This window comes from Uloborus diversus, chromosome 5 (genome assembly GCF_026930045.1).
Source record: "Uloborus diversus isolate 005 chromosome 5, Udiv.v.3.1, whole genome shotgun sequence".
NCBI classification, from domain to species: Eukaryota; Metazoa; Arthropoda; class Arachnida; order Araneae; family Uloboridae; genus Uloborus; species Uloborus diversus.
In genome coordinates this window covers 81,467,846-81,494,785 of record NC_072735.1, presented here as the reverse complement: position 1 = coordinate 81,494,785, position 26,940 = coordinate 81,467,846, and the positions used below count along the sequence as shown (strand labels likewise).

Below are 26,940 nucleotides of genomic sequence, written 5' to 3'. Positions count from 1 at the left end.
CTCAGTCCTAAATCCGCCTATGCATATGGCTACAATATTAGGTAGGGTAAGAGCTCCAGTAATTGGCCAGTTAAGACAGCGATTGCTGTTTTTTGTTAACCTATAAATTTCAGCAATCAATTCAACAACAAAAAGATTGTTAGGCTTTAGACTATATATTTCTGATAATGATTCACTAATTTGTTTGAGAAATAAATATTGTTACAAATTCTGTAAATAGTGATTATTGTAGTAACGTAACCTGTAAATAGTTTCCCGTAATGAATATACAGCTCCTATACATTCGGTCGAAGTATATGGACCCCCTATTTTTCATTGATAAGATTCGGGAATGAATAAAAAGAAGAAATAAAATAACGGTCTACTATTTTCGAGAAGCATTTGGAATCTTGTGGAATATTTGAGAGCTCTCTTTTCGGTGTGTGTAAAAAGCGTTATGCATGATAAAGAGTTCAGTTTCGATTGAGAATTTGTACTGAGAGTGTATTAGCTCTGTTGATTGCGAGGCATTTCGCTGTGTTGTTTTTCGTATTTGGAAGTAAATACGTGTGTAACCGTTGAGTTTACGGTGTTGTGTGATATTTGCTTAATTGCTGATGATTAATTTAGGCAGTTGTTGACGATCTTCCCTGTACATAGTGTAAATAAATTTCCTGTATTCTTAATCAAGAACTGTGTCGTCCTTTCAAGAAAGTTGGAAGTCGCACCGGATCCGTCACAATATATTTTTATTTTAAAAACTAGCCTATTGTTAACACGAGAAAATGCTCCAGTAATCGGCCGCAGAGATCCAGTTCTCGGATATGTATGAGCGCAGTAGTCTCTCTTATGGGGTATGAGTGAATAAATTTAAACAAAATTTAATGCGAAACTTACAGCACAGCATTGTACACTTAACAAAATAATTTATAACAATAATTACGAAAGAATTCTGCATTCTTGATGTCTTCATAACATCCATCTTTGTATTGTTTTTCAATTTGCAATCAGTTTGAATATGCATCACATGCAATAATTTTTTTATTATTTATCTACATCACTTACTGAAGTAGTATCATATACTGCGAAAACAAAAATTGAAAAATTGAAAAGACCCAGATTTTTTTTGAAAAAGAATTTTGAAAGCATGAGAACGTAGATCCCCCCCCCCCCCCGACCCTGGCGCAAAAGTTTTAACTGTGTATGCTAAGATACAGACTGAATAAAAAAGTTGATAGAACTCATGATCGATAATGAGTGAATTGATGATCAATACAATTGACACTTGACTGGTCCATGTTCATTAGAACGAATCTTCAACATACGGTACATGAAATTAAAATTGTAGTTTTGGAAACAATTTCACCTCAAAACAAAGCAAGTAAAACTCTGCTCGAAAAATACTTGAAAGATTGGCGATCGGAGGCACATCTAAAACAAAATTTACCGTAAAAAAGGGTACTTTTATTGTGAACGAACTGCAGTAAAAGGAAGTATGTTGGAAGGTCTGTATTTTCTGGTTTCAAGGGGGGGGGGGGCAAAGGTATGAATTCATTGCATTTTATAGGGAAAAACATTTAAATACAAGCAAAAATTCCCATTTAAATTATGTTTTGAAAATACAGAGGGTCAGTTGCCCCCCCCCCCCACTCGATTGCTCAAATGACGGGCCTGTATGTGGGTAAATTGAAATTGAGAAATGGGGAACGTCATGAAGGTAATCTTACAGCTTTCAACAAGAGTATTAGTAAACAATGAATAAACTAAAATGGAGTGGGTAGCAACGTAATGCAACTTTGAAACCATGTTATTTTGAAATAAATTCACAAACTTGGCAAACTTTTAAACAAGACGTAATTTTTTATTTCCTTGTGAAGAAAACCCAGTGAATTAAATATTTGGTTAGAAGCAGTAATGAGAAGTCGTACCAACATTTGGAAGAATTAGTTTGAATAGAATTCAGGTTTCTTGAACTTTTGGTGGCGTAAATAGTTTAGCAAAATGAGCAATAAAAAGAATAATCGTAGGTTTAACGCTCATTGAAACAATTTGAACTAACGTAACTATTGAAGTATTATTTTTTAATATTTTACAATGGGAATGTTTTTTTTATTGCAGATTAAATACTAATTGAAGTCAAATCATTTGTTTTATCACTTTCATCAACGCATCATGATTTGAATTGAAAAAAAAAAAAAAAAAAAGAAAACGATAAATTGCTATTTGGTAATGACAAGTTGAGTATTAGAATATAGAACTTATATATTCTAAACCAAGGCTTCACTTGATATGCGTCTTATCAAGACGCGTATCAAGTGAAGCCTTGTCTAAACGCAATGACGGACTAAATTTACTACCTGTTTTCAACCCTGTTTTCGAGAAGTCTTCACTAAAATCAACATTAGAAGCAGTAAAATGATGAAACGACTCTATTTGTCAAAAAAAGTTAAGGCACAAAATTTAAACATTTTCTTTTAAGAAATAATGTCAGAAAAGGAATTTTTACTCAAAACAGCTAAATTGCCACTGCGTCAATAGATTATTTTAATTAATATTTGATGAACTTTAGAAAATCCATATTAAGTACGTAGTCGACTACTGGGTACGTCAACCAAACAGTACAGAACCAATGGTCAATCTGCCAATGCCATGGCCGACTGGAATGCATAAGAATTCAGTACCCAATGGTCGCCCACCCCTCCAAAAATAATTGAGTCTAAGAAGGAGTTTATTTTTTAATTGAAACGTTGTGTTATACAATCCATTTAAACATAAGTAAAAGCAAATTTACAGTAGAACGAAAAACATTTAAAGATGATGTGTCTTTTTAACAAAAAAAAAATAAGCAGAATCGCAAATTAGGATGATGGGCACACCATTTAAAATTAAATGACTGATTACTACTTAATGAAAAGTAATTACAACTTCACTGTAATTGGATGATAGTTGGGGACAAGTAAAGATGCATCATATCCGATTTTGAGTTATACATATTCTATTTATAAGCAATTTTATGTAATTGTGACCGACTACTGGAGCACTTACCCTATCTCAAAGGGAAAAAAAATTGGAAAAATTCACATACGCTACAAAAAGGTATGAGTTAAAATAACTTTTCTTGTTTTGTTTAGACAATTTAGGGGATTATTTTGAAACTCTCGGACTGTCTTAGGTTGTTGACCTACCTAATAGTATGGCGATGAAAAAGTTGGTGTGGTGTGGTGTGGTGGTGGTGGGGAGGGGGGGGGGCTTTTCCGGAAAAATAAGAATGGGAGATACCTACTTTTGCAGCTACACTTTTCATTTAATCTAAACTCATTGCAGAATTCTGTGCAACAGCTCTGTTGTTACTAAAATCAAGGAACAAGACATTTATTTTAACATGGTAAACCACAGCATAACTTTTAAAAAATATTTTTACAAAGTAGTGGCATCGATTTCCTTTTATTTTGTTGCTTTGTTACTACGCGTTGCTTTAGTGCATATCAACCCGAGAGGAAGGCCCTTTAGCTCAGTTGGGGACAGCATTGGCGTAAACTGGGGGGGGGGGGGGGCAAGTGCCCCCCTACTTTTTTGAGCCATGGGCAGAGTTATTATTTTGCCCTCCTAGTTTTTAAGCAAAGGATTTTTTTAATTGTTTGTCAAACGATCTATACCTTATTTTCAAACGATAATAAAATGTAATTCGCTTATTACCAATTCATTTTTTATGAATTATATGCAAAGATATATCCCTGTCTTCAGCCACCAATTAGTAATTTCAACCTATTGTTAATCTGTTTTTAAACTGCACTACAGCGGCGCAAGCTGAAGCCCAGAGGAGGCCCGTGTACCTGATCGCCTGATCCCAAAGGGATGATGAACTTCTCCCCCCCCCCGACAATATGTATAAGTATGTAATCCTAGTTTACTAAATTTAGGTAGTAAACTACTATTACATGCCTAAAAAAATGAGTTTTTCGGGAAAGGGCGGAAATGTTGCTGCGATTCCGAAGTTTTTCTTAAAGCTAAATTTACTTTTAATCCTTTAACTGGCACTCAAATGAATGAACAACTAACCATGTGATAGACAGGTCAAAATAAAACAGTGGCTCAACCACAAAGGGGGCCCACAGCCCCCCCCCCCCCCCCAGAATGATGAGTTGAATGTTTTTCAAGACTTCTTTATTAGAGGTAAGAAGAAAAGAACACATCTTTGGAAAACAAAGTGATTTTTAGAAATTAATAAGGCGAAAATTTTAATTTCTTTTAAAAACAAATCTTTGAATAAAAAATATTCAAAGGTAAAATCTTATTGATCAGCTAATCCCCCCTCAACCCCCTCTCCGTCCTATCTTTATCTTTTTTTTTTTTTTTTTTCTAGTTCATCTGAAAATAAGAAAGTGATCAAAATGCTGCTCCTCCGAAGGCACCCCGCCCCCCTCACACACCGGAAGCATTATGGAGCATCTGAAATTTTATTTTAGGTCTTCAATTTCACGAATTTTCCAGGGGAAAGCCCTCAATTACCGCATAACATCGAAAATCGCTTAAAATTGCGTTTTGGAGCTTTAATTTCGAAAAATTACTGCCCCTAATAAAACAAAATGTGGCTTGAATTTCAGAAAATATTCGGGCAATGGTCCGTATGCAGCTATCCTCCAATATCATTAGCAACTTGGTTTTTTAAACTACTTACAAAAATTTAAGTGGAATAGCCCCTGAATATAAAACATTGCTTTAGTTTTTCGCCTCATAATTTTGAAAATTTTATCAGGGAAGAGCTTCAGAACCTCCTTCCCGTAAAATCTTCAACGTCTGTCTAAAATTACGTTTTTGAAACCTCAATGTCCAAAGCAGGGGGAGGGGGACTTGATTTCGATCTATAAAAAAATCAATCGGGGACAGTCCTTGAGCTCCATTTGTTACCCTGACGTCGATAAATATGGCCTATAATCGTGTTTTATAAAGCTTCAATTTCTAGAAATTCCGCTGAGACCCCTGTATCTTTTGTCCCCCTAACATCAACGAAGAAAGTCTAAAAATGCATTTTTAAAGCTAAAAGTTTCAAACATTTTCCGGGGGAGAGCCCCTAGACCCCCCTTTCCTATCAGGTATAATTTTTTCTTTTCTTTCACGATGTGCCCCCCTCCCCCCATTTTTTTTTCTTGTTGCGTCACTGAAAAAGAATATCACTTTGGTTCAGGGCATAAGTCACTAATAACAGGGTGTGTGTGTACACTGTACAGAGTTTTCATTCCTGGGATCCTGGAAAACAGCTTCGGAAGAAAAAATTTTTTCCGAAGTACTTAGAATTCCTTGGACTTTCTAATTAGTCCATGGAATTATATCGGCGGTTCCGGCATTACTCTCTGTAGCTATGTTCTCTTTAAACTGAATAACATTCATTGCGTTAAAAGTTATTATGATTTCTTAAATTTATTCATTATTTTTTTTAAAAGTAAATTTTTCAGGATTTTAGTTGAATGGTAGAATATGAATCAAATAAATTTCCCTTGAAGAAAAAGTTTGCCCCCCCCCCCACTTCACGTGGCCAAGTTACGCCTCTGGGGTACAGCGTCGCGCTAATGATACGAATGTCATGGGAACAATCTTACCATGGATGCATGGATCAGAAAAGCGTTTTTGAAAGGCTAATTTTCCTCAATTGGATTCTAGTCCAAATTTCCGTGAACTTATAATCTTGACTCCTTGGGGCAGGATTCTAAATCGCAGTTGTGTTGTTGCATTGAAATCAGTGAAAAAAACCTTTATTTTATCGCGGTAAATAGCTGTATCATATATAAAGGTGTTTTTCGTGGGTTCGCCATAACTTCCTCCTTCCTGAAAACTTCATCAAAACTTCAAATGTAAGACATCTCTTGAAAGATTTTTCACTGCTATTAGCGGAAAAGTAACAAGTCATGTTTTCGTGGTAATTCAAAAACATTACTCCAAAAACCGGGTTTTTAAATTTTTTTTGTCGAGCTCAACTGTTTCGCTCGTGTTAGCTAGGGTAAGCTAATTCACCGAATGGACGGCAAAAACTGTTGCTACGCTACTTGTCTTGCCTCATAAAAAAGATGAGAGTTTCTTACCATTTGTACCGATTATCTCTTAATTTTTAAGTTTGGCACTTACACCCTTTTTCTTCTAGGTGCTTCAAATGATTGTGAAATGGGGGTAAATGACAATGATCACACTTCTCTCTGTACGTACCAAAAATAATTGGGATTGTTGAGTGTTCGTATTATCAAAATAATCTTTGCCTGTTTAGGCCCGTTGAAAGTGATATGTCTCTTCTCTTGTTGATTCCCATAACTAGCAGCAAAATATATAATTAGCAAAATTCTTGCAGGAAACTAAATGATTGTCCACCATTCTTGTATGATATATATGTGTGTATATATATATATATATATATTAAGCGAAATGAAATAAAAGCGTAAGACCAATTTATAGATGCATAAAAATTTACTTTTAGTGCTTTCCCATGTGTTAGTTATTTACATGAGCGCATGAGCCTCCCTTAAACATTAATACTTATTTTATTCTTTCTTTTCCATGTTTTTTCCGATAAAGTAGAAATAAAAACGATTGTTAACGCTAATAGCGTTTCACTACCTTCTTTGCCTTTAGAGTTTTTCGTAACGAAATGATGTAGAATTGCAATGCAAAAAGATCCGACATTACACAACATACCAGTTGACACCAAATTCAGGCCAAAAACTCCTAAGGATTATACATTTTATTGATGAATTAACCACGTTTTAAAACGTCTGGATTCTACTATAGACCACGCAGAACGTCTTAATTGACAAAAAATAACACAAAATAATGGTGTTGTTGATATTGAGCAAATAAATCGATTTAGAAAAAGGAAATAGATGCATTTACTCTTTCTCTTGGCTCTTTCTGTGCTCAGATGGGAAAATGTTTTAGTCTTTTTTTAAAAAAATTTTAAAATGAGTTTTTTACGCTATGATATGCCTCTCACGTATACTACAAATACAAATAATACTATTTTCTGAATTATTGCTTTGAAATTTGATGGTATAAAATTTTTTTATGATTTTCCCTGGTTCATTGAATTTTACAACTGCTTTAATGAAAACTTTGAAAAAAGTGACCTATAACATTTTTTCAACTGACCACAAGTTTTATTTATCTAAAACCTCGCATAAAGGACTACCTGTTTAATTTTAGTTTCAGATGTTCCATTAATCAAAGCATTATTTCCTGTTTTTTAAACATTTTGGAATTGTGACAGAACGAGCATCCTATATCAAGTCAGGTTTTTACTGAATTGTTTCATTTTTGTACATTTTTCGTGAGCTATTTCTTGTCCGTAGCGTTGAGTAGATATCTTTACGCCAAAACATTGGGTCATGCTTAAAAAATAAATGCGAGGAGCGAAAAAATGGCGCGTAAAAAAAATCCACACTCTGGCTGGGCTCCAAATTGTTCGTGATGGACGAGCTTGTGCGGCATTTGGCCGATCTGTTTTCTGCTTGTAAGTGTCAATAACACAACAGTTTTGGCGTCGGCCGCTGACACCGGCCATTACTGGCCACCGAGCATTCTAACTAGTTTAGTCGGCACTTGGAGAGAAAAGACGCACCAGATCGATAAAGTGGCATACAAAGTTTAATTTAAATCACAAGCAATGGCGAGGAAATTTTATTTTTAACCAGCGAGAACAATATGTTGGCAAGAAAATAATGTTGGCTGTACAAGTACAGATATATCGATAATCTTAACGAAAAAGGGAAAGGAAAACCGTGACTATAAGGTGAATTGAAACTTGTTCTTTCCAGATCTTCCAAAAAAATAATGTGGTGCTGGCAGAGGGTGCTGGTGGGAAAATAAAATCAGCGTAACATCAAAAACTGTCAAGTGAGAACAATAAACACTCGTGATTGCTAAAAAAAAAAAAAAAAACCTTGAAACATACCTTACCTTGAATAGCCCAAAATCTCAAAATGTGCTCTTAAAATGAGAATAAAATATTAGTTTAAAAACTAAAAAAACACGCTTTCGTAGCAAAATGAACTAAAAAGTAAAAAATAATCTTTGGATGATAGTAGTTGACCAATCACTTAATTTTAATGTAATACAAAAAAGCGTGGGGTGCTGTCTATTTACATTTTTGCATGGACAACAAGCAGAAGAAATTCAAGACAACTGATAAGAAGCCCCCCACGCTTTTTTGTATTACATTAAAATTAAGTGATTGGTCAACTACTATCATCCAAAGATTATTTTTTACTTTTTAGTTCATTTTGCTACGAAAGCGTGTTTTTTTAGTTTTTAAACTAATATTTTATTTTCTTCTTTTTAGTTTAACTTGTTTTACGGAAAAATGTCGATGTATGTGTGCGGTAATCATATCTACTTTACTTTGAAAATTTGAGATGCATTTGAATAAAAGTTTTGTTCAACAATGGTCTGATCAGCAATGAATTTCCAATTGAAGGCTCACCTAAATTTTGGCATGAAATTAGTTAAAAACAATTATATTTCATGTTCTAGTTACCTTCGAACATTGGAACAAATTTTGTCTGATGCAAAAAAATTAAAGGTTTTTGTAGATATTTTTAAATAATTTTTACGAGCATTTTTAAATGTATTTTTAAAATTTTTTCCCTTTTCACATTGTTGGATTTATGCCAAAAAATTGATTAAAATTGAAGGAAACTAACAATTAAAAGAGTTAATTAAATAATTTGATTATAGAATATTGCATTGTCATCGGGTCTGAGGTCACGTGCCAAATTTCAAAAGAATCCGATCGCAGGAAGTGGGCGAAATTTGAGCTGCAAGATTCCGTTACAAAATACATACATACATACATACATACATACATACATACAGGTGAAGCTAATAAAAGCGTGTTAAAAAAAAAAGACTCCCCCCCCCCCGCAAATTTAGTTGAAATCAGAGTTGCACAGTACGCGGAGTACTTTCTCTTTGTGCCATCTTCAAAATAACACTTATCAAAATAGACTTAGGGAAATCAAATAAATCGAATCTTCATGGTTTCTGTTTAACAATTTGAGGTCGGTTCGCTTTTTCTTGTTCGAAATTTTATTCGCTTTTATTGATTCGGGTTGGGTTAATGAGCATTTTCGTTTTATGCAGCCGAAAGCAGCAATTGAGAAGATTTACTTCTCGATTCGACGTGCAGATGAAAAATAAACCTCTTAACTTAAAATTACACTCGCAAAATTAGAGAAATCGCTCTCCACTATAAAAATGAAACGCCATCAACTCTTCACCCCTGTCCCCAAGACCAACACTTTCATAGATTGGGAAAAATATTTTGAAAATGGAATATGCCGCATTCTAATCTTTATATATTTTCGATTTCATTTGCGATGCCGATTCGTGGTATTGAGACACAACGTGCCCAAAAATGGCGCGTTTTCTTTCGGTTTAAGCTAACGACAGCGCAAATGACCATCTTGAGGGAAAAACAACCATCTGCAACGTATCCAGACTTGTCAGGTAGATTTTCCGCCTGCATCCCTTCTTATCTGCGAGTCTGACTCGCTGAGATAATTCCCAGCATCCCCGGGCCACATATACTTTGCCATTCGAGTGAAAAAATCACTCCGATCCCGAAGAATATGTACCGTGTGAAGAAAATGGCTTCTTTGACTTGCGAAAAAAAAAAGAATAAAAACAAGAATCTCTCTTGCTCATAAATAATGTCTAAACCTATGCTTCTTTTTGAAAAGCAGAAGTTGAGGGAAATGTTACTTTCTTCGTTGCACATATTTTTAATGGGAAAGATTCTCATTGAGACAGTGTGAGAACCTGAGTCCAGGAAAAAAAAGTTTCTGACAAATGAAAGTAATCGTAATCAAGGATTGCAGCCACGGTTTGAAACATTGTTTCTAATGTAATTATTTTTTTTTTCTCGTAAAGCATTTTCTTTATTTTCAAATTCCTATACTCTCTAGTTCAGTGGTGCCCAACATTTTTTAGCATCTGGCTACACCTCATATTAAAATGAATCTCGCAGGTCAAAGCACTTATAAAAATTAAAAAAAAAAAAAAACACAAAGAAACAAATCGGGATAACATGGAGGGTGGCAGAAAATTATAAACTAAGTGTTATTGTCGTCATTACTTGTTGGTTTTCCTTCATTAAATTTTTGTCTATTTACTAGAATCCAATCTCTAAATTAGGTTTACTACCAAGAAAGAGCAGGAAGGAGAAACAAAAAGTTAAATAGTTTATTGGTGAAGAGATTGATTGGCTGTGACTTGGAGGGGAGGGGGGTGTTGTTGCTGTATTGTCTAATAAGATGTTTTTTCAGTTGTTTTGGAGAGATCCAGAACATGGTTTTTTATTTGCAACATTGAACTAAACAACGGGCCATACGGATCTACTTTGCGGGCCACGTATGGCCTACGGGCTGAAGGTTGAGCACCACTGCTCTAGTTGATTATTCCGTGTTTCTAAAAGTTATAATTTTGTATTAATTTTTCAGTCTGCCTTATCGGATTTTTATTCATACTAAATTTCACACAAAAGGGACTCTCACAGATCGTAATATTTTTAAAGTTATACCATAATACATGAAGCAATAGTCAAAAAACAAATGATCTATGCAGTAAAAAATGTGCGCAAATAAATATTAAGTAAAAGATACTGTTTAAAAACTTGTTTAACTCATTTCCGATCTTATTATTTTCAAGAAAACGGTCATAAAAGTGCCTATTTTTTTCATTCAAGAAAATTACATTAATAAAGTTGTTTGTGCAATATAGGGGAATGTGGGGCAAAGGGAAATGTTGAAATATTTACTCTGCTTTTAACACCACCTATCTGGTAATATTTTAACTATATAGTAGGACATGTAGTCTATTTCAGTTAGGAAAAAAATACCTCCGAAGATTGAAGCATATTATAATACTAGCAATTTTCAAAAATCCATACTCATATTGTAATATTGTAACGGATCTGGTGCTACTTCCAACTTTCTTGAAAGGACGACACAGTTCTTGATTAAAAATACAGGAAATTTATTTACACTATGTACAAGAAAGATCGTCAACAACTGCTAAATTAATCATCAGCGACTAAGCAAATACCACACAACACCGTAAACTCAACGGTTACACACGTATTTACTTTCAAATACGAAAAACAACAGCTCAAAAAGTTTCACAAAACAGAGCAATAAATGCTCTCCAGCGTTCCGCTGCAACGATTCACAAGCAAAAACTAACTCGAAACTGAACTTTTTATCCAGCTTAACGGCTTTTATACACACCAAAAAGAGAGCTCTCAAATATTCCACAAGATTCCAAATGGTTCTCGAAAATCGTAGACCGTTATTTTATTTCTCTTCCTTCGCAAATCTTATCAATGAAAAATAGGGGATCTTATACTTCAGCCGAATGTATAGGGGCTGTATATTCATTACGGGAAATTATTTACAGGTTACGTTACTATAATGATTACTATTTACAGAATTTGTAACAATATTTTGTTGTAAGGCAAAAATTATTTCTATTAGATAAAGTTCTTGTTATTGACATTTTAAATTCAGGTCTTCTAATATTCGGTACAGTATTTATTTTGTTAAAATTAAGCATATTTGTATTTTAAATATTTTGTACAATTAGCCAAGTACATGTGGGGCAAAGTGGATGGGGCAAAGTGAAATAGTTTTTTTTTTTTTTAACTCACTCAATCCTTTACTAAATCACCAATTTGTTCATTTTGAAAAAGCTTAGTTATATTAACTATTTCCCTTTGCCCCACATTCCGCAACGAATTTATTTTTGATTTTTAGAATACTTCCTAGCTTGAAGTTTGTACGCTTTAGCCCAAAATTATCACGAGCATGAGAAATAGGAGACGGAAGCTTGGCCAGTGATTTGAAGACACCGGATTGGTCAATCGTGTATTTTGGGAGGATGAGACCCCCCATCTGAAATTTGGACCAAATGGGAAATCACCACTCTATATAAATTCCTTTCAATATCATTGGTATAAGAATTTCTGAACTTAAATATGATTTGAAGAATAGTCATTCAAGATTACTGCATTAAAGCCCCCCCCCCCATTTAAAGTTAAATAATATACCAAATGTAGGCAGGAATAAATTTATACCTACGAAAAATAGACAATCCCGAGAAAAAAAGTAAGAAGTAAAAAAAATAAACATCGCGTGTTTACATGCGAAACAAAGCTAGCGATAAAATTTATTACCTGAGATGCGATTTCCGTAAATAATTTTTCAAGCAATTGCAATGGATCATTTGACTCGCTGTGAAAAAACCACAAACGGTAAAGATCCACGGTAAAGAAATCTCAATTGCTTAAAAAAAAAGAACAAAATCAGTTTCAAAAGATCAATCAGTTCAGAATGGAGATTTTTAAAAAATCAAATGATTGATTTAAAATTTAATGCAACATAAATTTCAAATAGTAATTTTTTGAAAAATAGGAATAATATTTGGAAAAATGAAATTGGAACACTTTCATCTTTCTTAGGAAAATCTGTAAATTGTTTCAGTTTTTAAAAAAATCTATAAGTTTTGGTGACTACAACAGATTAAACGTGCACCAGTCAAAGTTAGCGAACATGGAAGATCTTTAACTAATGGCAACAAATTCGCGATCCTTAACCTACGAGTGCACTGCCGTGGGATTCCGTACTAACAGTAGGGAAATGTTGGAATTTGACTTATTTTTATTGCTTTAGTTTCAGTGGAAACAAAATAAGCAAGCTTGTAAAATAAAGCTATAAAGTACAATAGATGGGAAAAATGCACAAAAAAAAAAGGAAAAATGAATAAATTACAAATGCTGCCTTTTACCTTCCTACGGCAGTACAACGTCTTACTAATCAAGCCACCACGGCGCATAAACACGCACACACACACACACACACACCAAAAAGAAAGAAGTCAGCAATGACATTTGTCGAAGTTTGCTCTATAATCGTTGCGAGGATCATTTTGTAAATTTTTATACTCCTGACGAGGGTTTTATTTGTTGCATTTATGCAAGCAATGAAGAATGGTTCCCTGTTGTAGAGAGGAATGAACTATAAAGTTTATAATTATTCGTCAGTAAATTGCAGTGCTTTTATCAAACTATCTAGAAAATCCCGTGTCTTTTAGTATTCGCAATAAAAATCTGGATAGTATCAGCCATTTTTCCTTAGTGTGAATTCTATACCCCTTTGCAATTTTTCTGTGTTGCCAAGTCCTTAATTATACTGTCGTGCCAATATTTTCCAAGTCTTAGTTTATTTTCAGTCTAGTTTTTAAAAGTCTAAATTGCAATTTTGTTATTGCAGATACTGCGTTATGAAGTATAAAAGCAACGCTGTAGTTGGGGGGGGGGGGGAGGTTACCAAATTCTTGGTTGTATTGTAGTATCGTAAAAGTAATTCAAATTTAATGTAAACTGGTTTCAAACCTCTTCTTTTTAAAACAATAAATGTTTTTGAATGAAAGTTGGCATCAGAAATTTAAACCGGCATTGTTTGGCCTAACCAAAACTTGTCAACCATGACAACTGCTTTGGAAAAAAACGTGCGTTCCTCCAAAATATCCCCCCCCCTTCCCCCAACAACTACAGCGCCGAGTAAAAGTTTCAAGTTTCTTATTCATGAAATTATATTGATTTACAAGCGTTCACATTTATTACAGCTACTAGAAAGTCGCCCGTCAAGGTATGAGGAGGGAAAATTGTTTCTACTCTTCTACATTTGAACGAAGCAATTGCCTGTTTGGTGATACTTTGATATTTGAAATTTTAGCCCGAACTCCAGTGGATTAACCCTAAACTCCAGTAGATAGCGTTAATTTTCAACCACTTTTTTGATTCTTCAATCCCTTGAAATGACAGCCTTACCAGTAAAACAGTTAAGTTACCGGATCGAGTTCAGACTTGTCACAATAAAGCCTTTCCCTGCATGTGAAGCATTACCAAAACATATTATCAAATTATCATGCCGTGGCTTGAGTTTCATTGTTGAAAGTCTCTTGTTACTCGATCATTGGCTATTATTTGTATGAGAATATTCATTTGCAACCAATGCCGTACCATTTCCTTGTCTTCCAGCCGAAACCGCTGAAGCTTCAGACTTCAAATTTGGCAGGCATGTCCGCATGATTACAAAAGTAACCACTAAGAAAGGATTTTTCGAAATCTCAATTAGTTCGGGAGAAATCAATTAAAACCTCTTAATTTCTGCGAAATTAAAATCTGTCATTGAATTTAAATCCCTTATTTTCGAAGGCTTTTCTCCATTCAAATCATTATTCAGTACTTCATCTCAACTTTTGGTCGATAGCGAACTATAAATTTGATATTGTTTTTGTTTCTCACGTGGTTCTTCGAGGCTTTTCTCAAGTCAAATCATTATGTTTCTGTCTATTGCTTTCATTTTTTCAAAACTAGAAACGAAGTTTTTAAGAACATCATCACAGGCGGACTATCCTTTTGAATTTAGAAGAGTGGAGTTTCCTGTTAAAGTTTGCTTTGCCATAACCATTAATAAGTCACAAGGACAGACATTAAAAGTAGCAGGGACCGATTTAAGAGAAGACTTTTTTTCACACGGCCAATGCTATGTAGCTTGCTCCGAAGTCAGTTCATCAAGCAGCTTAATAATTTTAGCACCAGAAAAAAAAACTAAAAATGTTGTATACAAAGAAGTTCTTGCTTAAACATAGATATATCAATAAAATGTGGATGGCCAGTGTTTGCAAAGATAATCAATACTTTAAAAGAATCGTTAATAACAGTTAAAGATCGGTTAAGGACAAAGGCATATATGTAAGGAGTCCAGGGGCCCCGGGATCCTCCCCAAATTAGAAAAAGTTATAGGTAATAAGTAATTATTATAGGGGATTTTCGAAACTAGGTGCACGAAGCACTTTTAACCCTGCTAATTCCATTACCCTAGCAATGCCGGGTACGGGAATGCTAGTCATCTTTAATAGTTAAATCTTTACCTACCTGAGCAATAACTACAGTAAATGGTGCGTTTATCCGGAAGAGAAATATTTTTATTCATTTATCCAGAACCTGACCAAAATATTTCACGACGGCTGCAAGGAAAACATATTTGGAACATAAATTCAACCACAGGGCATTTGTAGCGAAAAAAGCGAAAGTTCTTTAAAGGGAAAACATTCATCAAACAGCCCATGGCAACAGTTTTCCGGAAAATGTTCAAACTTCAAACCGGGATTTAAATAAATATTTACATAACGTGTAAAAGAGTGAAATATGTTCCACGATTCATAACAGTGGTGAGGTAATGTGAGGAAAGAAGAAGAAAAAAATGTCAAAACTCTTGGAAACAGAAATCGTTATGAAAAATGTTTCTTCTAGAATGCGCAAATGTAAGTTTTCTCCGATTTCAAATCTAAGGTGATCAACTATGTTATGCAATCTTCTTAATTTTTTGGCGAAAAGTTGTTAGAATGATTTTTTTTTAAATTATGAAGAATTTGTATTTATATTCAATGATTTAAAAAAAATATCAAAGGCTTTTTTTTCTTCTCTACAGTATTACCGCTGATAGCGATATGACATCATGGCAAAACCTCTATATATGTGTCTAACATTCGAAATTAAAAAAATACTGGTATTGATACATGGACCAAAGACATTGTTTTTTTGACCCATCGGTGTTCCAAAACACAGGCATGCATTAATAACCTTTAAAAATGTTTTATAAAAGGTGTGAAATATAGTAACAACAATGATAATCCTCACATAAATAATAGCCGATGATCGAGTAACTCGCGTGCTTCAACAATGAAACTCGCGCCACGGCATGATAATTTGATAATATGTTTTGGTAATGTTTAACATGCAAGGAAATGCTTCATTGTGACAAGGCTGAACTCGATCCGGCAACTTAACAGTTTTACTGGTAAGACTGTCATTTCAAGGGAATGAAGAAACGAAAAACTGGTCAACAATGAACGCTACCTACTGAATTTTAAAGTTAATCCACTGGAGTTACGGTTACACTTTCAAGTCTCAAAAATATGTCACCAAACAGGCAATGACTTCGTTCAAATGTAGAAGCAATAATCACCCGTCATACCTTGACGGGCGACGTTCTAGTAATAATAATAATTGTTATTATGATATAGAGCCGCTATATATACAGGCCGACGCATCAGCTTAAGTTCAGTCATTTTGGATCGGATTTTTCATTGTTGCGGATCTAGGGTTACCAGAGCAAAGTTTCGGGCTTTTCCAAACGAGCCAAAAATAATACTTTATTTAGTAAACAATTCACGTGCCGCTAATAATTGCTGGCAGTGAGAAATTAACAAACGCGATAACTTGCTAGAAAAGACAATCACTCAAACACGCGCTCCGATCCAAAATGGCTGATCTTAAGCTGATGCGTCGGCTCCTATGTATAAAGGCCTTATTATGATGATGATCATGAATTAATAAACATAAATATTTTTCAAATTAAATAATACCAAGTAATGAATAACTGATGCATATATGAGGTAGTGAGAAGCAAAGGGATGCAAGTGGCGAAATTAAAAATTTGGAGATAACCAGTACAAATGGTAGGTGAACCTCTTGTCTTGGGGCAAGAGATTGTACTAGTAGCCCTGGTAGGTGCTGCTGTACAGCATGATTTTGAAAAAAAATTCAATGAAAGTCTACCTAGGATCTGATCTTTACACGCGTTTTACTCGAAGCTTAAAATAGTCCACTTGCATCCCTTTGCATCTCACTGCCTCATATGTAAAAGACAAAACATTGAAACATCAACACAAATGAATAGGTAAAGTTTCGCAATGAGGTTTAATTCTCTATCTGAATAACACAAAATCTACAAACTGTGGTATTTAAATTTTAGCACTAATTTAAAAATTGGAGCAATCGGGTAATATTTTCCAAACTAGATTATAAAAAAAAAAAAAAAAAGGCTTTAAAAGCAATTAAATAAGTATAAATTAAGTGTTCATTCTTATTCATTGCTCTGAAGAAAAAAAGACTTCATATTTCATTAAGTGTTTTTTAGGATCTTTAGAAATCCCTCCGACGTCGTATACAACCTGTAATTACGTCAAAGAGTGTTAAAACTCCTTGTTAATAAAGCTTTTCTCTTATTTTTAGGACATTCATATTATTTGTCTCCCATCTGTAATTTGGGAGGATCTGTGTGATGCAGCAGAAACTTTGAATTTCCATCGCCGACTGCTGTAAAAGGTCAGACGCTCGAAATTTTTCTACATTGAAGTGAAGATTTTTCCGTGTAACCCCGAAACACATATGTTCGATAGTTTTTTTTTCTCGTAATTTTATCCTCATATTATAATAGCGAATTCACTGATAGAGTACCGCTAACGTCATCAACAATGAAACTCGCACCACGACATGATAATTTGCAAATATTTTTTGGTAATGTTTGACATGCTGGGAAATGCATTATTTTGGCACACAAGGCTGAACTGGACCCGGTAACTTAACTGTTTTACTAGTAAGACTTTATCATTTCAGGAGAATGAAGAAACGAAAAAGTGTCAACAACGAACGCTACCTACTGGGGTTTAGGGTTAATCCACTGGAGTTGGGGTTAAAATTTCAACTATCTTAATATCAACAAACAGGCAATTGCATCATTCAAATGTTGAAATAATTTTCACCCGTCTTACCTCGACGGGCGATTTTCTAATACAGTAATAATGTTACTTTAATCTCCCCCTCTTTACAAAAGTAGATAGTCGCTTTATTTATTAATTATTACATTATTTTTAATTTAAAGGAAGATAAAACTGAACAGGTGACTAGAAGAAGGGCACATGGTTTTTTCTAAAACAGATCATTATCATCATTATTACTTTGCGAGAGAAAGTTAAATTTAATGTAGCAAACGCGGTTGTAATAGATTTTAGTGTTTAAAGCTACACTAGAACCTCGATAAACACCAGTTATTGAGACCGACCTTTTTCCATAGAAAATCAAGAATAATAGAGAGTACTTATAAATAAATGTCAGGAGAACGCGACAACTTTAAATCTAGATTTAAGGATGAAGACAATTTCAAAATAACAATTTAAAAAATTATTAACTGATCTCAAAAAAAAAAAAAAAAAAGTGAGAGAGAGATTCTTTTACGTCTAAGCAAATAACTCTGAAGGTTAAAGTTTCGACTTTTTGGAAGAGAAAAAAGCTAATGAAAATAATATTTTGAGATTCTTGATTTTTTACCAGCAAAAGACCTCAAGCAATCCGAGTCCTCACATTTGTTAAAGTTATTCCAAATCATACGTTTAAAGAGAAGCACAAAAGTTCCAAAAAAATGCAAGACAACCATAATCGCAAACCGTAAGTAAAACCCACTTCACCACGTCTTTAAAACTAAGTTCTCACAACTTCTAAAATCGTTGCCTCCATTTATTACTTCATACTCCTTTTGCAAGCACATTTTGTTCCGCGCATGCGCCCCAGGTCGAAAGGGGCTGCCGCGGGAGTCTCCGTTCGTCCCCTCACACGTGTCTGGACGATGGTGGTCGCGTGCCGGCTCCTGCTCGTGCTGGGGCTGCTGACCGGGGCGGCGCTTGCCGCCCGAGTGGAACAGAAGCGGAAAAAGACCACCCCCCGCACCACCACCACCCCCGCGCCCACGGAAATCAGGCGCCCCGGCAACAGGCTGCCCACCATCGACGGAAGGCCCAAGCCTGGTTAGTTTATTTTATTACTTAAAAAAATCTAAGCTATTGTTAAACTGTTACATGATAGCAAGGGGGGAAAAATGCTGTTAACAAATTTTTTACTTTCAAGGATTGCAGCTAGGTGATTACTTAGTGTTTCTCAAAGTCCTACTTTGGCGTAACTTTCAGTCAATCGTTTTAGATTTTTCACTCATGCTGAATATCTCACAAAAAAGAGCACTAACTACATAATCGCAATATTCTGGAAAATTATGCCATGACACATCAAACAATCATCAAAAATAAATTATGTGTGAAATAGTAATACTAAAAAAATAATAAAAAAAAAATCCCTTAAAAAATTGATGTATTAAAAAAAAGAGTAACCTATTTGCTTTAGATGAGACAAAGTGAAAATTAAAAACATATTCTGTCAGGGGTCTCTACCTTTCAGGATCTGCGCCCTTTTTAAACACTGATGTTAGCTCACAACCTACATCTGGCACTACCATATATGATCAATACAAGAGGACAATAAAAATTTGAAACTGAAGTTAGTTGGGATAGCTGAATCTGATTATTTTATTAAAATATAGATGATTTTTTTTAACACAATTCAATATTACTGCACACAACTTTATTTTGAACATACATTCTTATTCAAACAGATGACAGAGAGAACTAAATACACCTAAATTTGTAGTAATCTAGGTTATGTTGGCGTGTTAGTTCAGTCACTTTCACAACATCAAGACGAGGATAGTCATTTTCCTCTTGAGAAGTTGCAACTTAATATTCAAAATATTAGCTTGTAACTTATGAAAAAGCGCATCTAATGTCTATCCTTCCTCGATATTATGACTTTGTGCTTGCTAATGCTGAAAATACAGATTCACGGGTATATGTGGGCGAAAACTACGCTTCAGAATTCTCCCATGCCCCCAGGTTAAGAACCCCTGTTCTAAATTAATTCATAAAAAAATCTATGGCATAAGAAGTTCTTAGATATTATTTAAAAAAAAAAATCAGTCGCAATTCCCTTATCTAAGCGTATGAAGTTAAATAAAAACAAATAATGACGCCCCAGAACACATCTTATAACACAATTTTTGCTTTTGGGAAATCAATGTAATTTTCCAATTGGTTCTTCCATAAAAATATGAAAATCTGCATCCCCAAAAACTCGTTTTAGAGGTCAAGGAAGCGAAAAGTTAAAATTTGAGTAAAACGTATAAAATTTCAAATTTTATATCAAAGAAAAAAAAAAAAAAAGAACATCATATTTCCATTAGTAGCATACTTCAGACAAAATTCCACAAATTGATGACAGGAGACCTAGAAATGTCTAGTTTTGCCAATGTATCTTTATATCTTCTCACTGTCGCAAGTAAATCCCGAAATGCAGTAATATCATATGTGTGTTAATGGAGTTGTTTCCGAAATTTTAAAAGTATTTTTTCCTGAAAGAGCATGCTTAAAAACATATGATCTGACCATTTTGTAAATAATTTGACTAAACTTAATATTAAAAAAAAGAAAAAATTAATTTGAATTCTTAAATTTTAAATTCAAATTATGTTTTTCGCAATCACGAGTTGCGACAGGACCCTACTCATTGGTTACTACTCTACTCACTTGTTTCTAGACACGGCTCCTGTCCCTCCAAGTTTACCCTCCTGTTGAACGGAGACGTGTGTATTAGTTGTGTATGTGTAGGCTTTTGTGTGTGCTTAGACCTGTGTGTATGCACGTTGGCGTGTGTGTATCTGTGTGAGATTGTATGTGTATTAGCGTGCTTGTATCTAGGACATGGACGTCACCGATTAGGAGTGGCTACCGGAGGACGGAGCCGCGGCTGCAGGTGGCGGTGGTGGTTGAAAAAGGCACGGAACATCAAAGATGGTCAAATGAGAACAATAAGCAATCGTGATTGCTCAAAAAAAAAAAAAAAAACTTTAATCGGTGCCGATGAGATCACAAATGATGAAATTCCATTAACTGATGCACTTCGCAGAGCACAATATTTAATTCACTTCTTTACTCACATGTGTTGGCAACGATATGATTGATAGCAAGCGTAGAGTACAATCCCTAAGCGCAATATTTAATTAGCTTCCTGACTATCATAACGTAGAAACGCGGTTGGCAGATGCGCCTAAGTAGGGGAAGGTTGCCGTCAATGAAGCACATAACAGTTTTCGATTTTTTTTGAAGGAAATTCAACTTAAATTTCAGGTTAATGATAGGAACAATTTCTCAGTATATTTCTCTTTTAGTAATCATATTCACTTTCATGGTAAATATGCACAATAAAGAATGAAAATTAAAAATAAGCATTTTACCATGTGGTCCATTCATGGATACCGGTTGCTGTGGATAGACCATCGAGTTTCCATCGATGGACCACATTCTTAAGAGAGATTTATTTTCAAAAATAATATATTTTCGGGTTAACAGGAACATAAATAAACCCCAGCATTCACATAACATACAGCTGTTGTCATCACACATCGTTCACCACTTGATATTTTCCCTACCTGTGCAACTTTTGTCCACTACTGAAACCAGAAGCTTAAGTCTCAAACTACCAGAGAATATAGTACTAACATACTTTTTGTCTTAATTAAATCTATGGGGCATGTTATTTTTCTCAGTCTCTAGAAAATCCAATTCCCCCAATTTTTCGGAAGAAATTCCAAATATATCTTCTATAGTTTAAAAATATGATTCACTAATTATATTCCTATTTCGGAGGGCTTATCTCCTAAATTTCTAATAGGTGACTAAAGTAACGAAATGGTTTTGATCTCTCTCCATATTTTTATATCTCTATTTATCTCTCTCGGAGTCTGTATTGTCAACAGACTTCGTCAAGGTCCATACCACCATTTCTGTAAGCTACTGTAGCACGTTACATGCTCTCACTTGTCCACTGGCCATATTTTACCAATTTTTGCATTTTTTTTTTTTTTTTTTTTTTTTTGGGAACATCAAAAGGATTTGAAACTTTTATTATTATGTTTTAAATTTTTAATCAGTTTTATAAAAAAAATTGAAATTAAATTATAACAGAACAGTGGCGTGTATATGTTTTTATTTTGGAGGATATAAAGATTAGCACCCCCTTTTTTTTGTAATATCTTTTTTTGAGGGGAGAGGGAGCAACAGTGCCCTGATCTTCTCCTTTTTTTCGAGGTGGGACAAGGACTTCATATTGTCACCCAGTGGCGCAACCAAAAAATAGTGTGACTAGAACACTCATAAAAGTTCTCTCTTCTGGTGGGTAGAGGGTGGAGGGGGGGCAGTGGTTCTCTCCCGGAAAGTTTCTGGAATTGTAGTCCTAAGAAAGTGAAGGGTTTAGACAGTCAATGGTAATGCTACGGTCAGGGAAAATTCAGGGGGCCTGCTGCGGAAATGTTTAGAAATTGAAATTTTAAAAATGCCATTTTATAGGCTCTGTTTATTGACGTTAGTGTAGGGTCAATCAATACAGGTTCGACGGATGGGTGCGCTCGACTATTTTTAATTTTTTTGAAACTCATATCCTTAAAAGCTGCATATGAAAGATGTTTAAAACCACTTTTATTTTTCTCTTAGCTCGACCTTTGATTTTTTTAGAGGTCCTCAAATGTGGTTTTCGTTGTCAAAAATGAGACTTTCAGATCTTTGCATTTTGGCCAAAATCTATTTGAATTACATTTATGGCAGTTAATTTTACGCTTTGATGTTAAAGTGCATAAGATGATAGTCTTACATACTGAGTTACGTGGCTGTAACTTAATAATTAAAATAATGGCAACAGGTTAAAGTTCAAGGTCAAATGTAAAAATTTTTCTCTCAGTTAATAACTCGCGTAGAGGACGGAAACACAAAACGAAATCTGGCTAAAACTAATCACTGGAACCTCGCAAATAGGAATATCTAACTGTTAGTGTGTGTCTGTTTACCCTTTATAGATTACAGCTCCTCAAAAATCAGAAAAATGACAAAAATGACATTTTTAGACCCCTGTAAACCAAAAGGGGATGGAATTAAAAATAAAATTTCTTGGCCAATTGAATATTCCATTTAAGTACTATACATGTTAAATATTGTTTTGTGTATTTAGATATATTTGGACATGAATGAGTAGTTCATACTTGATTTACAGCTGAAGTAGTTAATTTATAGACAATGCTGATAATCTACACACACAAATTTTCAACACATACAAACATACACATCTGTACAATAATTTATCTAAATTGCCTCAAACATATGCAAAAACATTATGTATACAAAATTTTTCTTTAAAAAAGTGAGTTTTTTATTTCTTGTTTGAGTGTTGTTTTGAGAAAATGAACTAACCAGGTAGTACTATAGCTGTAATAGTAACTCAAACATATCGCGTTTTGGAATGCTTTACCAAGGCACCTTCATTCTAAAGCACCGATCCGGTCACATGGTTCAACTACGACGACAGAGCACATGTTTTGCGTGAACTTTCCAGTACTTTACTTTAAAATGTATCACGGGACCTAAAATCGTTGCTTTCAAGAGAGAGAGAAATGAAGGCTCTCTCTCTCTACGTTTTATCTATTCTCAATTGACATATCACAGTTGGAAATTTCACTACAAAAAGCAGAGCTGACTTTCTTATTGTCCTTTGGCAACGGGTTAAACATTTATTTCAGTTCTCGCTCAACAATAGTTTAAAATAAATATTAATCATTTGGGAGATATAACCATCCAATGTTTAAATTAATTAATTAACTAACGGAAACGTTTCCGATTCGATCCATCGCGCTTCGAAACCATGTTTGCCACAACTTAATTACACACAAAAATTTGATCAAAATTGATCCAGCCGTTTAAAAGTCTTATGGTGACAAACGTCCTTTAAAAGAAATATATAGGATATTAAGATTTTCAGTTTTTGGCAACAATTGACAAGCGAATTTCGAGAATAGTCAAGTATTGTTAGTTCGAGTATTTCGTTGTGCATAATCTATTTTCCTCATCGAAATATGTAAGTTTGTCGTGAATATGTCTAAGTGAGGCGCAGAAAGAACGAGAGTGAGGGGTGAGAGAGCAAGGCGTGATTGAAATGAGTTAAAAATGCAAAAAAAAAAAAAAAAAAAAAAAAGGATAAAACACTTCTATCATGTGTTTTAAACCTACAATTTTTTTTTCATTATAATTTTTACATTAAATAAACGAGCCGATATTTCTAAAATCGGAATCGGATGAAATAAGCACAATTCAAAAAGCACACAAATTGATTGTAAAAATTTTGGAAAAAAAAAAAACGTTGAAAAATGAAATGAGCTTACTGACTTACTTTCATTGCACTGCTGATGCTTAATGAAATTTTCAATGCATCAATAAACTTACATTTTTATCAAATAACTTGAAAAATACCGCTTTACAAAGAGATAATTTTAAACCTTTTGAGAAAAAAAAAAAAAAAAACGTCGAATGATATGAAAGACGAAAGAATTGGATTTATTTGGTAGTTGGGAAGAGTAGGTATCGATAGAAATCCAATTATTCGCTTTTCTTCAATTCTTTCTTTTCTTCTCTGAAGAGCTCTTAAGAGCGAAATAAAATCTAATTCATTTGAAAAAACTATCAAAAAGCATTTTTAGTTCCACAGTTCGTTAGAGGAAAAGAATTGAGTAAAATGTTATTTAAGAAAAAAGTTTTATAGTTTATTTTCTTTTTTCAGTAGAAATTCAAACCTATTTCTTTTAAATTAGCAATCACTACACAACGTAAAATAATAGTTTATTTTATAAATTGATGTCGTAAAGAAATGTGTATATATATTTTTAGGTTTATTTATCACAATGGTTCTTAAAGTGGTTCACATGAACTATTAAGGGACCACTCTATTCAATAAGGGTCCATCCAGGGGGGGGGGGGGGTAAAAGAAAAAAAATGGAAGTGAATGAGATGTAAATAAGGGTCCACGAGCCCGGATCCAATTTAGAAAGCTATCACTAGAACTCAGGTTGTCAGGTTGTAAAAATAAGTGCTGTTGACACATTTTTTACCTCTTCCTTTCTAAAGGGGTTGCGTTAGAGGCACAACCTTTTGCAGACCTAGTGCGATCCCCGATATAGCACCCATTCGTCACGTGACACCACTATCGGCGAATGCTTTTACCATGAGAATTTTGACGCTATGTTTCCCCATTATATGGAGACACCTGAGCTCTCTTCGATGCGATACTGCACTATTTAATTTTTTAAATCTATGCACGAACATAAAACTTACTTACGTAATAAGAATATAACGTTGTACATGACAGGAAAACGAACTCCGTCAAAATAAAATTCAAAATTTCGTTTTAAAGTTAGGGAAAAAATGTTTTTTTCTCTTTCCCGTTATACAGGAAAGACCTCCATTTTTTTTTCGGTATTGAATAACCATCGGCATCATCATATGCCACTTAGTTTCACGACAGAATAAATGCTTGGAACAACGACAGAAGAGATTTGTTAAAATTATCTGAAATGTGACCAAGCTATCGAAATTTTTTATTGCTTATTTCAAAGTTTCTAACTATTTCAAACAAACGCATGGAAAAAAAATTTCAGCACTTTACTTCTATTGTTTAGAAAGTTATGAGATATTCTAACTCATGCACCTATAGCAAAGCAAAAATTTAATGGGTTTTTCTCAGTAATCATGGTGAAGTGTGTATGTGTGTGTGTGTGTGTGTCTACATTGTTTTTTAATCCTTAAAACTTGTTAGTAGTTGGATATAGTTGGAAAAGCTGTGGATTTGATAAGCATTTTATAAATTGTTAAAATTTTTAGATCATAGAAAAACAAAATATATGAAAGAATTTTCTTTATTTTTAACGTCGTTGACAGCAAAATATTTCTATCAAATATATTGGCAAATGAATTCACAGATTTATAAAGGTTCCTATTGTGGTCACTTGACAAAAAAACTTTGAAAAAAAGTGAAAAGTAAGGGGTCACTGTATTTTTTTTTTTTTTTTTTTCAAAACGCTTGAAATTTTCAACATTTTTGTATTTCGAATTTTATTAATAAGTGGGAAATATTTATTACATTTGAAAACAAATTACAGATTCTTAGTTTTAAGTGTGAATATGAAGGTTTAAAAAATTGATCATTTTTCAAAAATTAAAAAAAAAAAAAAAAAATGATAATGCGACCCCTTAATTCTGACAAATTTGAAGTAAAATATTAAAAATGTATTTCCAAAATAAATTGTGATTACAATACTTCATGTTTTTCGTCCAAGGAAGTAAAAATGTGCTTCAAACTTATTTTTGTAGATCTGTTGACAAAAATAGAAAAGGACAATGGCAAAATATGGCAATGAGCGCCCGGAAATAAAATCGGGGGCCATGAGCATGAGTAGCCCAATAGGCTGGTTTCCATCAGTCAAAAGTACTACTTTTAGTCACTGAAATTGATAGAATGAGCAAAAAAAAAAAAAAAAAAAACCATGGAGCGAGAAAATTCTTCTTTTTTTTTTTCAAAACGCTTAATTTATAATTGATTTTTTTTAAATGTCCGATTTTTTAAACAAGGCGTGGTCTTTATGGCGTCACAATGATGCACTTTGGTGCGTATTCCACTGGCAAGCTGAATGCTTACGCTTGCTGTCTACCGCGTTATGATAATTCAGAAGCGAATTAAATATTGCGCTCTACGTTTGCTATCAACCGTATTATTACCAACACATGTGATTAAAGATGCGAATTAAATATTGCTCTCTGCGCTAATGGAATCAGTGAATGGCATTTCATCATTTGTGATGTCATGTGCAGAAGCGTAAAAAATAAAATTGAATCTGCGCACCGATTAAAAAGATGTTTTAAAAATATTCAACTTTGTCAAATTATTTAAAACGAGCTGATGACACATGACTTCCTTTTACACTAATTTAATGACAATAGTGCCTTGGACTTGGAGTACGCAAAGAAACACTTCAAATATTTTCACCCCAAGTTTGTTGCAAACCAAAAAAAAAAAAAACATTTCATGCAGAAGATTAATTTTCCCAATATTGGCAATTTTAATGTGATTCCATGGTTAACTCTCTAAATATCGCCAATAGTGGCCAAATTGAAACCAGATTTAAAAAAAACTTGGCGACCAAAAGCTTAGCGATATATTGCCAAGCATTTGCCAAATTATAACATCACTTGAGTTTGCATTGAAATTAACAATGATTTCCCCCCAAAAAGGTATGAAGGACCCCCTTTGGATAATTTAAATACAACCAAAAAGGGAGTTGCACTTCTAGACCCCACTAGCAGTCTATGTACCAAATTTCAACTTTC

The 26,940-nt window shown here is 34.0% G+C and overlaps 1 protein-coding gene across 1 annotated transcript in view; it reads left to right on the top strand.

The window, feature by feature from the left end:
- Positions 1-18,398: 18,398 nt before the first annotated feature.
- The window catches only part of LOC129223426 (locomotion-related protein Hikaru genki-like), a 60,738-nt gene continuing 52,196 nt past the window's right edge, over positions 18,399-26,940 (top strand). The window contains exon 1 of the mRNA XM_054858028.1: positions 18,399-18,663. Within this exon, the coding sequence (XP_054714003.1) occupies positions 18,420-18,663 (244 nt within the window). The 5' untranslated portion in view covers positions 18,399-18,419. The remainder of the gene's footprint in view (positions 18,664-26,940) is intronic.